Source organism: Aythya ferina (assembly GCF_964211825.1).
Source record: "Aythya ferina genome assembly, chromosome: 3".
Lineage (NCBI taxonomy): Eukaryota > Metazoa > Chordata > Aves > Anseriformes > Anatidae > Aythya > Aythya ferina.
Genome location: NC_140298.1, coordinates 105,017,259 through 105,029,040, shown reverse-complemented (window position 1 = coordinate 105,029,040; position 11,782 = coordinate 105,017,259). Strand labels below are relative to the sequence as shown.

General features: G+C 41.0%; 1 protein-coding gene across 3 annotated transcripts; it reads left to right on the top strand.

The window, feature by feature from the left end:
- Positions 1–1,347: 1,347 nt before the first annotated feature.
- Positions 1,348–10,684, top strand: E2F6 (E2F transcription factor 6). 3 transcript variants are annotated; one of them, XM_084514740.1, is made up of 7 exons: positions 1,348–1,453; positions 4,063–4,111; positions 5,470–5,686; positions 6,020–6,179; positions 7,404–7,517; positions 9,063–9,210; positions 9,939–10,684. In XM_084514740.1, the coding sequence occupies exons 1-7, from the start codon at positions 1,376–1,378 to the stop codon at positions 9,941–9,943; spliced, it is 771 nt and encodes a 256-aa protein (XP_084370866.1). In that variant the 5' UTR covers positions 1,348–1,375; the 3' UTR covers positions 9,944–10,684. The 3 variants fall into 3 exon arrangements, with proteins under 3 accessions (XP_084370866.1, XP_084370865.1, XP_084370867.1); XM_084514739.1 differs by having other exon boundaries at positions 1,352–1,462; XM_084514741.1 differs by lacking the exon at positions 1,348–1,453 and adding an exon at positions 1,655–1,674.
- Positions 10,685–11,782: the final 1,098 nt, after the last annotated feature.

Below are 11,782 nucleotides of genomic sequence, written 5' to 3'. Positions count from 1 at the left end.
CCTCCCTGCTAATATCTGAACACCCAACAATTATCAAAATCCTAGTCAATGGTTTTTATACTGCATGGTATATTCCTTGCATCACCCTAAACTGAAATGGCACAAGACATCTGCTCCAAACCATTTTTCCGTTCCATCTGAAAATCGCCTCATAACAGTGGGATTACAATGGTAAGGTATGTGTCCAGTTAACAATACAACAAAGGAGGAAAAAATGTTTATTCCTCATTAGACTACACCTGTCACCATCAAGGAGTTAGGAAGCATTATGTTGCTCATGTAAAAATGAGTGTTTTTACATTTCAGTGATGTGTTGTTGCTTCCATGACAGGAAAACCTTTTGCCTTTGTACCGGTCTAAGCTCTCCTTGCAATACTTACAAGAAGTGTTTGCACATCTTTAACTGCACAACTTATATCTTCTGTTAAATAGACATCCTATTCCGCGTTTGAGGAGCTATACTTGCCAGTGTATACATTTTTCACCACTTTTTTCTTATAAATTGATTGGAGCATGAGAACAACCCACCTTGGTTCTACACACATTTACAAAGACAATTATTACCACAGAAGTCAAGGCAACAGCTTTATCAGTGGTGACACAAGCTTCTCCAGAGGAATGTCTAACCTGAAGAGATATGAAACCACTAGTAAATGAAAAGGCATTCAGTATCTTTTCAAGATAAGAGAGTTTTTCTTGACCTGCCCAGGCTGGCACATTAGCAGATGAATTTAGACCTTCATGGCTTTGACTTCCTCATACCAGACTAGTGATTTTACACAACGTTCAATTAAATTTACATTTATCATTTACACAGCACCTTCCCTGAGCACAGTGAAGGGGGAGTGCCTTGAAGTGTCACCTACTGGGTAGTCAAGGAAGCACAACGGTTCAGAAAGCTTTTATGAAAGGAGTTTCGTGACTATTTGTTGTAGTGTATGGTAGAGGGCAGTTAAATGGCATCGGCTACAATCAGATCAATAATTTAACGAGGAGTTATGTCGAAATGTTTTTGTCGAAATGCCTTTGTCTGACAAGCGGAAGTTAGCTACTAAATCAGAATGTTTGTAATCACTACTGATGCTGACAAACAAGGAAGCTTGATAAATGTTATCAGAAGGGTGGGAGAATGGGCAGGAGGAGTGGACTAAGGATTTGTGACGTCTGGCTGGGATGTAAACAGCCTTGTTTCGAGCAAACAACATTCGTAGGCTCCTCTCTACCCCTAGATGAGCCGAACCTGGCCCCTGACCCATACACCACCGTCAATTAAACCCCTCAGCGCCCCCCGCCATGGCCGCCCCTCAGGGCACGGCTCCACCCCTCTGCCCAGCCGGGCGGGGCGGGGCATGGCGCCGGCAGGGGCCGCTGGGTAATGGAGGGCGGGGGTCACAAAATGGCCGCCCCTGCCCAGTGGGAGCGCTTGAGGCCGCTGCGGCCGGACACGCTGGGTGTGAGTGAGGTACACGGCGGGCGGGACAGGGAGGCGCTGCCCGAGGGCGGGACGGGGACGCAGCGCATGGCTTCCCCCGCCGGAGAGCCTGAGGGGACAGCGGGGAGGGCTCCGGCTCCGGCAGGAGGGCGGCGGGCAGCAGAGCCGGGGGGAGCCCAGCCGGGCTTGGGGCGGCTTCGCAGCGGGGCCACCTGCGACCTGCCAGCACACCTGAGGGGGCTGTAGGTGTTTTGGGGATCAGCAATCGGACCGTAAATACGTGGTTTGTTCCTCGCTGAGCGCCTGTGGGGTTCGGTTAATTGCGTATGCACCTTCCTCTACCGCTTTCAGCGCTGCTGGGGTGTTGCTAATTAAAAACAAATCTCTTAATGCTGAGAAACGTGTTCCTAATTAAAAATAAATCTCTTAATTCTCTGAAACGTGTTTTTAAAACGTTCATTTTTATTAACCTTGAGCTAAGTGTTGTTTGGTAGTATTAGCTTAAAGCTGTGAAGATGTTGATACCCATTTTACTCCCGACGGTTTGAAATTTTTGCTTATTAGAGGAACTGGTGGTGGTTGGAGTTAAGTTGTGTTGGCCACAAAATCCAAATGAGAGGTGGGGGAGCTGGAGGGGTGGAGGTCTGCAAGGACATCCCACGGTGTGTCACGGGTGATAAGAACTTTTATTTTAACATCTTTGGTTGATGCTGAAGGAGGGAAGAAAAACGAGAACTCCCTGCTAAAAGGGAGAAGTGGCTTAGTGAAAGCAGACATAGATGGGGATGAAGTGATCTGCTTGCTCACTTGTATCTTCAGAGCTGCTGTTTCTTAGGCTTGTGCCTGAGAGGTAGGGCTCAAGGAGGAGAGGAGCAACCAGTGATGCAAAAGTAACAAGTTGGGAATTTCTTGAGAAATCTCAACCTGAGACCATAGGACCTAATGGGGATACATCCAGAAGGGGTCTGAGAGAGCTGGCATTGTGAGATTGCTGTCCGATCTTTGAGAGGTCGTGGAAAAAAGTGGAGGTGGTTGGGGATAGCTGATGGGCTGTTCTTGCAAACAGATTCACTTCAGTGATGAACTGACTGGATTGTAGATCCAAAGGCACAGATGTCACCTGCATTAATGTTAGCAGGATGTTTGAAACAGTCTCCAGCAGCATCTTTCTATTTAAATTGGAATTTTACAGGTAGTAGTTGAGTGCAAAACTGACTGGATCCTTAGGCTCAAAGAGGAGTGGTCAACGGCTTATGTTTTACCTGAAAGTGGATTACAGGCAGAGCTCCTCAGGGAACTGGGACCTGTCTGGACAGCCTCCAGGACTGGTTTTGTACAGGTTCCTGTCCTGTTAAATACCAGTGAGCTGGAAGAGGACATAAGATAAACATCATGGGAGTGTATAACAGCAAATGGGGAGGGGAGGGTATTATGAGCATGAAGGTATAGGCAGGAGGAATGGATCATCAGGAACCTGACAGACAAGGTGACTGAAAATTCAAATTTGAAATTCTGCATCTGGATAGCTTGCCGTCATACAGACTGGGAGCTGAGATGCTGGGGAAGTACCCCCCTCCCTCCCCAAAAGGATCTGAGGGTCCTTAGGGAGGGTGGGATAAACTTGATGCCAGGGCACGTTGTTGGCTCATGGCATATGAGGGTTATTAGCAAGAGTACAGCCAATAAATCAAATAAAGTAATTCTCCTTTATTTGGTAAGTTTTAAACTGCTCCTGGAATGCTGCAACCAGCAGAGATGGGTCAAAAGTGGTCAGTGGGTATGGGAATACATTTGTGAGGAGAAGCTGAGGGAGCTTTTTAAGCTGTAGCTGCCCACTAGCACTTGCAAGGAAGTTATCAAGAAACTGGAGCCAGACACTTCACAGTGGTGTGTGATGACAGGCTGAAAAAAAAGAGCCATAAATCTGTGCAGAACATGCAGGAGAGGTTGCAAATTGATGTAAACTTCTTCACCACAAGGATAGGCAAGCAGTATAATAAGATGGCCAGAGAGGTACAGCCACCTTCATTGGAAATTTTGGACACGTGGTTGGATAAGACCTAAGCTGGTCTATCTAATAGCTGTTCTTGTTTTGAGTGTGAAGTTGGACCAGATAGCTTCTGCGGTTCTTCCAATTTGAATGAGTGAGAATTTAGAGCAAATATTCTGTCAAATTGCAGTGGGGAGATAGAATAATGTGAATACTTGCACTTGCCATGTCAGCTATGTGAGCAGAGCAGACTGCTGCTAGCTTGAAAGTTTACTACAAAGTAATTGTAATGCTGTGTAATAGCAGCATATCTTCTGTATGTGAGCTGTTATGTGGAATGCCCCAAACTCGGAATTTATAGAGTTTATACAAATGGCTGTGTTGTGACTATTGCCTGAGAATTAGAGGGTTTGGTGGTGTTTCCAGCTTTATGAGAAAGTGAGGTCTGTGGTTGAGCTGAAATGGGTGTTAATGAGCATGTTTCTCTTCTGTCCAAGGAGATTCCTTCACTGTAATATCTGTTGAGTTGCTGGCACTCCCGTTGCTGTAGCATCCAGAGTTGGGTTGGGGTTTTTCCCTGAAAAGCTTCCTGCATTTCCATGGTATTTTATGTCAGTTACATTTTAACTTTTTTCTCCAGCCACCAATGCTCAACTTGAATCTGGACGATGACGTGCAGTTAGTAAGAAGTAAGTTGCTGCATTCCATGTGTAAAGGTTATCCTTGAAGTATTTAATGCTTTTTTTTTTTTTTTTTTACAGTGATGCATGCTGTAAACAAATGAGAAATCATTGTGTGTCTAATATAGGCAGAACAAGAGGAATGCTGCATGCTAAATGAACTAGCAAACATAAACCAATACATTTTTCATGGTTTTCCCTCTTCTCTTTCCGTTTGTTGCAAGTATAAATCCCTGCTGCTATCAAGAAAATGAACTTACAGAAAAAGTGACTTAGAGACAACTGGGACATTATGCTGGCAAACATTTTTCAGCTGGTGTTAACAAATGTAAATACAAACTTGAGTGAAATTGAGTTGGTTATTTTCCTTTCTTTTTCTCGCCAATTGAATAGTCTTCCATATCTCATGGTAAAATTGTAGAATATCCTAAGTTGGAAGGGACCCATAAGGATTGTCAAGTCCAACTCCAGTGGTAGTGCTATTCAAAACTAGGTAGTGAGTTGTTGAACTTGTCACCTCAGGTTAAAGAGCAGACAATCCTGTAGCCGTAGAATGAGGGCTGTAAGTTATGAAGAGAAGTGTACATTCTTCATCTGGGGAAAAATATGAAGTTTGAAGTAGCATTTGCTAAGGAAGTTTCCTTCCGTATGTACCCACATTCTCTTGAAACATTAGACTGGAGTTTTATTCAGTGTAAGAGTTTGATTACGTAGGAATTACCTGGCTTGCTTTGCAGGACAAGGCACAAATAACAGCAGGATTTGACAGTCATATTGGCCAGCAGAACTTTTAAATGTGCTACTACTTTTTTATGCTTTAAAGTACATGAGTAGTCAGGCACACATAAATAACAATCTGAAATTAATAAAGCTGTCCATCTGTAACTCTTCTGCTGTTTATGAGACTATGCTGGTACTAGATCTATATAGTACAGGTGTCTATCTTAAACCTGTGGTGTCCTGGTAACTGTAGATCTTTGTTGTATTTATTAAATTGAAGAATTACATCACCAATTCTTAGGCCCTGAGGACAGCTAGTACAAGCTGCATTTTGTTCATACATTAAGCTCTCAGACTCTGGAACTGACTGGCCTGAAATAGTCCCTGAGCCATGCCTGAGAGTTATCTGGGGGATGTTCTGGTTTGTTCTGGGCCAAAAGAACAACCACTTTACTGGTGTCACTGAGCAGATGACACAGCTGTGGTTCTCTGGTTGTGCCCTGACACTGCTGATAGTTAACCACAGGTGTTGAAATTGCAGTGTTTTATACTTTTACATTCATTGCAACTTCATGACTAGTGTTTTTTAAGAAACACTTCATATTGTCATAGTAACTTACCCTGAATATTGTATCAAAATATTACAGGAACTCTGAAGGTTAGAAGGCCTCGATTTGATGCATCCTTGGTTTACTTGACCCGAAAATTCATGGATCTTGTCAAAAGAGCTCCAGATGGTGTCCTTGATTTAAATGAAGTAGCAACAACTCTTGGAGTACGAAAACGAAGAGTATATGACATCACCAATGTATTGGATGGAATTCACTTAATTCAGAAGAGATCTAAGAATCATATCCAGTGGGTGTAAGTGGGCTTTGAAACCCTTAATTTCTAAGCAATGAAACCCAGCAATGTTGATTAGTATTTATAACTTTGAGAGTATTTTTAAACATATTGAATTATTTTTAATAGATAGAAAGATCTTAAGTTTTTCTTCATCCTTAAGTTGTCTGAATTACATGCTATATTAAAAAGTATCAAATGTTTTAAAAAAAAAAAAAAGCACATTGAAGCATGTTTCAGCTGAGTAAAGAATACCAGAATTTCTGGTTGCTTTCTATATTAGCATGTTTTTTATATTCAGTAAACAGGCTTTTACTTTTATAAACATACTAGACAACTTTCATATTCTTCTAGAGGTTCTAATCTTGACCAAGTTGTTGGAAAGGCAGCAGAGCAGCAAAACCTTAAAGATGAACTCTCTGACTTGTCAGCCATGGAAGAAGCTCTGGATGAATTAATCAAGGATTGTGCTCATCAGTTATTTGATCTAACAGATGACAAAGAAAATGCAAAATATCCTTTTAACTCATGCATTACTTTAACTCATGGTTTTGGTTGCCAATGCTCAGGCATTCTAGCATTAGGTGTAGGCTGATACCACAGGTATGCCGTAATACTTGATAATGAAACAACAAGGAACTCATTGTTTATTTTGTATTAGTATATAGTAGACTTGTGCTATGTAGTGTTATACATGGTCTAGCCCATTCTCAGGGGAGGGCTACTCGTGTGACATTGCCACTGCAGAAGATTGAGAGAATGTAGAGTGGGAGGAACTGGAGTTGGACTGTAAGTCCTTCATTCCTTTCTTTCTCTGCCATGGAAAGAAAAGCAGAGTATCCCAGTGGCAGTGAGAGTAAGGAACAGGATATTATTGAAATAAGGAACTGGTGGGGGTGGTAATGAGGAAAAGAAAAATGGAAGTGGGGCAGTAGTCTTAGTACCCTGACCATTACCTTGTTCTCTCCACTATAGAGTAAAGTTGTCTCAGGGACAGGTCTTGACCAACCAGTGAGATTGAGTTGCTTACTGAGATAAGAAAGAGGACCCAATACAGAGTCCCAGTGGCCTTTTGCCATGAAGATACCATGGTACGTTGATCATGTCCTAATAGTGTTCTGTCTCTGGGGAGAGGCTCCAATGCAGTCTTATCTTTCAGGTGTGATTTGGTAATAGAAAGGGGGTTCCTTTTTACTTGTTCTAATATGATAGAAATATTGTATTTTGGCTGTGGGTACAATAAAATAAAACTTAGCATTCAGCCAAAAGCAGTGCTAAAGATTGGTGCTGAAATGAAGAGAAATGTGTTCATTTTATGTATGATATCTAGGGAAAAAAAATCATTATACCTTACCTGTTTGGTTAAGAAAGTAATTTTCTTGTTTTCCAGGATATGATTTCCATGTATTATTAATACAAAAGGAAAGAAAAGGTTTCTCAAAAGCAGTATTCCATCTGCTACATAGATTTATGATAGCATCTGTGAAGACTGTTTGTCAAATGTGTGTTTTTAAATACTGAGTGTGTTGACTTTTAATTTTTTCCCCTTCCTAACAGCAAAAAAGTTTTTCCAATTGTCAGCTAATAATTGATTTTACAAAGCTAATATTGAAATAACCTCAGCTGAAATATTTACTGTTTTTCTCAAAATTGATATTTTGCTTCAGCATGTCTTAATGTTCTCTTTGCTTCTGCCCATTAGCAAATTGCTATACAGAATCCTTGACCAATGTATACACTAGCTTATGTGACATATCAAGACATCCGTAGCATTCAGGCGTTTCAGAAACAGATTGTGATTGCAATCAAAGCTCCAGAAGAAACCAAACTGGAAATACCAATTCCTAAGGAAGTAAGTTTTATACCTTCCCCTCTTAAGGGAAGAAAAGTTCTTAAATTTTTGTTTGTTCTGTTTTTTTTTGTTTTGGTTTGGTTTTGCAACAGTTATTAGCAACTGACTTCCAATTTCTTGGTCATATATAGCAAGTACAGGTAGTTTGTTGTTCTTGTGCTCCACTAAATAATTCTGTAGGTATACATATAATAGATATCTATATAATGTAGATATACATATAATAATATGTAGGTATATGTAGTCTAAGAAAGTTAGTCTTAGGAATTTTGTTTTGCTTACCTAAATTATAGTATAAACATATCTAAATGTTAGTTTTGCTAGAGATGATGGAACAGCTGTAGTAAATGATGGAACGGATGTAATATTGGTGTCCGATAATTACTGTGATAATGAAACTAACAAACAGCTGTTAATATTTTCAGTAAAGTCTATAAAAGCTGGAAATCTAACTAAACAAAATATTATGCCTAATTTAATAATCATCCTAACATCAAGTAAATGTTGTCTTATGAGTCAACAGCTGCTGTCACTATAATATTGAAGTATGAGATGTACGGTATGATCAAAACTGTTCTTGCGTTCTAGTAGACCATGTCAAGATGGATTTTTGATGGAGGCGGGGAATGTAGCCTGTCCTTGCCTCATGGTACAACATGCACACCCCATTCAGGTCACACAGAAGAGCCATAGTTTTGCCCTCTGCACCCAGTTACACTGCATCTTCTCCCATATACTGTGAACCCACTGCTTAAAGTAGTGCTGTGAAAGAAGAAATACTGGACGTAAGCTTGAGATGAATAATGGAGATTTAATTGTTGTTTTTTTTTTTTGCATATGCAATTTTATAATGTTCTTAGTTATGTTTTCTTCAAATTTGCCTTACTTGGGCGCACAGGAAGGGAGAGGATATCTTAGGAAAAGGAATCAATACAGAAGACTTAGATCCATTATATGTATCTCCAGTGGTGTCACTGGTAAAAGTAGCTGGGTCTAATCCTGTGAAGATCCTAGAGGTTCCTTGAAGCAAAAGAAGTCAAGATTTGAAAGGCTGTACTTTAGAGAAAACACTCTTCTAGCTGTTTCCCATAGATTTGGCTTACTCTGTGCCTTGCAATGTGATGTCTGCTAAAGGAAAGCGGTAGTACGGTTTATTTGTGTTGCCATACTACTAAAGTTGCTATGTGCTCTGATTTGTTTGCTGATCTGTGGCATTGGTGGTAAAGTTCTTATTTGTTATTCATATTAAGCATATGGTAAATCTTGGCTAATATATCAAGAGATCATTGAAAAGACTAAACAAAGACTCATGAGGTGCATTGCATGTCAAAAATGAAACCTAGTTAGCTTAATGGTACTTAATAATTGGCCTAAAAATTTATTAAGTACTCTAACTTACGTGGAACTACTAACACAATTTTAAGTAGTTATGTCACTTCTGTATCTGTTCTCCTCTTAACCTGTTGGCTTTAAAATATGTGTAAAAATAGATAACTGATGTATAAGATTGGTCTTCTGGTTAATATGTAAGTCATTGTTTTCTAGGACTGCATAGAAGTACATGTAAAGAGCACAAAAGGACCCATTGATGTGTATCTGTGTGAGGTGGAACAAGATAAGCCAGGTGACAAAACTTTTGAAAATATGAATGCAGTCAAATCTGAAACAGAGACATCGGTTCCTCCTGGTGAAGGTAGCGTCTCCCACTTACATTTTTATCCTCATCTGATTTTTATTTCTTTAAAGAAAACCTGTTCTCAACTTTACCAGAATGGTATGAGAGTGTTAACTGGGCATAGTTTAAGTGGGCTAAGATGCGTGGGAGGACAGGAAGTGCCTGAAAGCTCAGCTTATGGTGGCGCATTACCTCACAGCAGCAGAAGGCCAAAGGGTTAGGCATGTGCACACATAGCAAGCTGCTCTGGTTCTCTGACCCTCTTCCTTCCTTTGCTCGTTACTGGTTTCCTGTCAGAGCAGACCATTCTGTGCTCTGTTGATGGGACTGTGTGCGAGTTCTCAGCTGTTTCAATGTCCAGGCCAGCAGCTCTGCTGAAATAGCAATTGTTGTGGGAGCTCAGATGAGCTTCAAACAAAATGTTAACGGCTCTTACTCATTATTGCCCTGTTTAAAGCAGGACAGCCAGGAGATGGGATGTAGTATTTTAATCTCCTAGAACAAGACCGGCTGGAATTCAGTCTGTCAAGAGCTCTGGTGCTGCAGGACATTGCGGTTTAAAAATAAATGTGGCGGGAACTGTGGTAGCTCAGAAGACGTAAGAGTTTATTTTTAGCAATTCTACTTCATAGTAGAGAGGAAGAGTTGACTTTTTAATCTTGGACTTTCATTTAACACTAGTCATTGTGAAATGACTCAATTATATTTCCTACAGTAACTAGATTCCTCTTTCACTTCCCTTTCAGAGTGAGATCTCCAAAAAATAAAGTAATATATATATGTATATACACTGAGATAGATGAATTACAACTCAAAATCAAATACAGAATGTAAATATCTGTTATAGAGTTTTTCCAAAGCTGCTTGGAACTGCGAACTTACCGACCTGAAATGCTCTGGAGTGTTTTTAATTTAAAACAGCAGTGGATTGAATGGTTTCACGGGACTGTTTTATCTTTCCAAGTCAGAAGACGATAGTTCCTAGATTTGCTTTTAGGAGCTTTGTTTTCGTAATTGCATGTGATCTACAGAGCTTTTGGGAAAGTATTTTTAGCTTATGAAATGACTTTAATTGATGGAAAACATACTTAATGAATGACTCCTAAAATGAAACTGTTGGAAACTGTTTCTGGAACAATCCACAATCCTTCTGAGAATGTATGTAATAAAGAAATGCACTTTTCAGTTCTGAGGCTGCACTACTGCTAAGCAGGATCGTCAAATACAGATGAAGAAAGAGCTTGATGCATCAGAAGCCTTCGCTATAAGGAACAAGATGTAAATACTACGAGAGTTACACCTTACACTGTGTAGATGCTGTTTGCATTGTTGCATCCAGCTCTGCATTAACTATGGTATCAACACTGAAAAATAAATGGGCTTTTTGTATATCTGTATAATGTCTAGGTAGTTACTGATGTAGATTTATTGAGGTGGTTTGCATTTCTGCCTTTGTACAGCAAAGAAATAAAATAAGCTTATAAAACATAAAGTGGCCAGTCTAAATGTGGTGGTTTGTTATTAATGTTTGTTCACCTGGTGAATTATAACATTTTTAAACTGCTGTGAAAAAAAAAAACGTAATTGTTAAATGTAGTGCTGGCTGCTCTTGTTATGATACTTCTGAAGATCACTACACTCCTGTAACACAATTAATAGTAAATATTTAAACTGGTCACTACATAGAAATTCTAGACCCTATAGTGTAGCCCTAGCCTGGTACCATACTCTCATTGTAGCTTCAGCTTGCAAGTATTGTCAAATACTTCTGAACTTAAAGAAATACTTGAGAGTTTAGAATGCATCCAACTTCTGTATTTATCTACCTTCAGTATGTGTAAAATGAGACTTCAGAGTGTCAGGGCCGGGTCTTTGTATTAGGTTTAGGGGACAGTGTTCCAAAAGGGACCTGCTGCTGGCTAAAGTAAATGTGTGTGTGATACTGGTGGTGGCTCTGTGATAACATTCAAGCAAGGATAAAAAGTGTTGCACAGCAGCTGTGAGAGAGGAGTGAGGAAAAGCTTGAAACAACCCACCAGAAATCAAGGTCAGTAGAGAAGGAGGGGGAGGAGGTGCTCCAAGTGCCAGGGCAGATTACCCTGCAGCTGGTGGGGAGGGTCATGGTGAAGCAGGCTTTCCTCCCATAGCCTGTGGAGGCCCATGTTGGGGCCATTCTCCGCACTGCAGCCTGCAGAGGACCCTGTGCTGGAGCAGGTGGGTGTGCTCTGAAGGAAACTGCAGCTTGGGAAGAGTACACATAGAAGCAACTCCTGGCCAGAGCTGCAGTCCATGGAAAGGAGTCCATGGAGCCCATGCAGGAATGGGATCTGGGATGAGCTGCTGCCTGTGGGGGACCTGTGCTGGAGCAGTTTGCTCCTGGGGGATGGACCCCATAGTATGGAGCTGTGTGGGAGCAGTGCTTGAAGAGCTGCTGCCTGTGGGCAGCCCACGCAGGCTCAGTTCAGGAAGGATGGCATCCTGTGGGAGAAACCCCACGTGGAGCAGGGGCAGAGAGGGACCGTGAAGGAGCAGCAGTGATAAGTGTCAGGGACTGACCGCAGCCCCCATTTGCCTGCACCACTTGGGATGG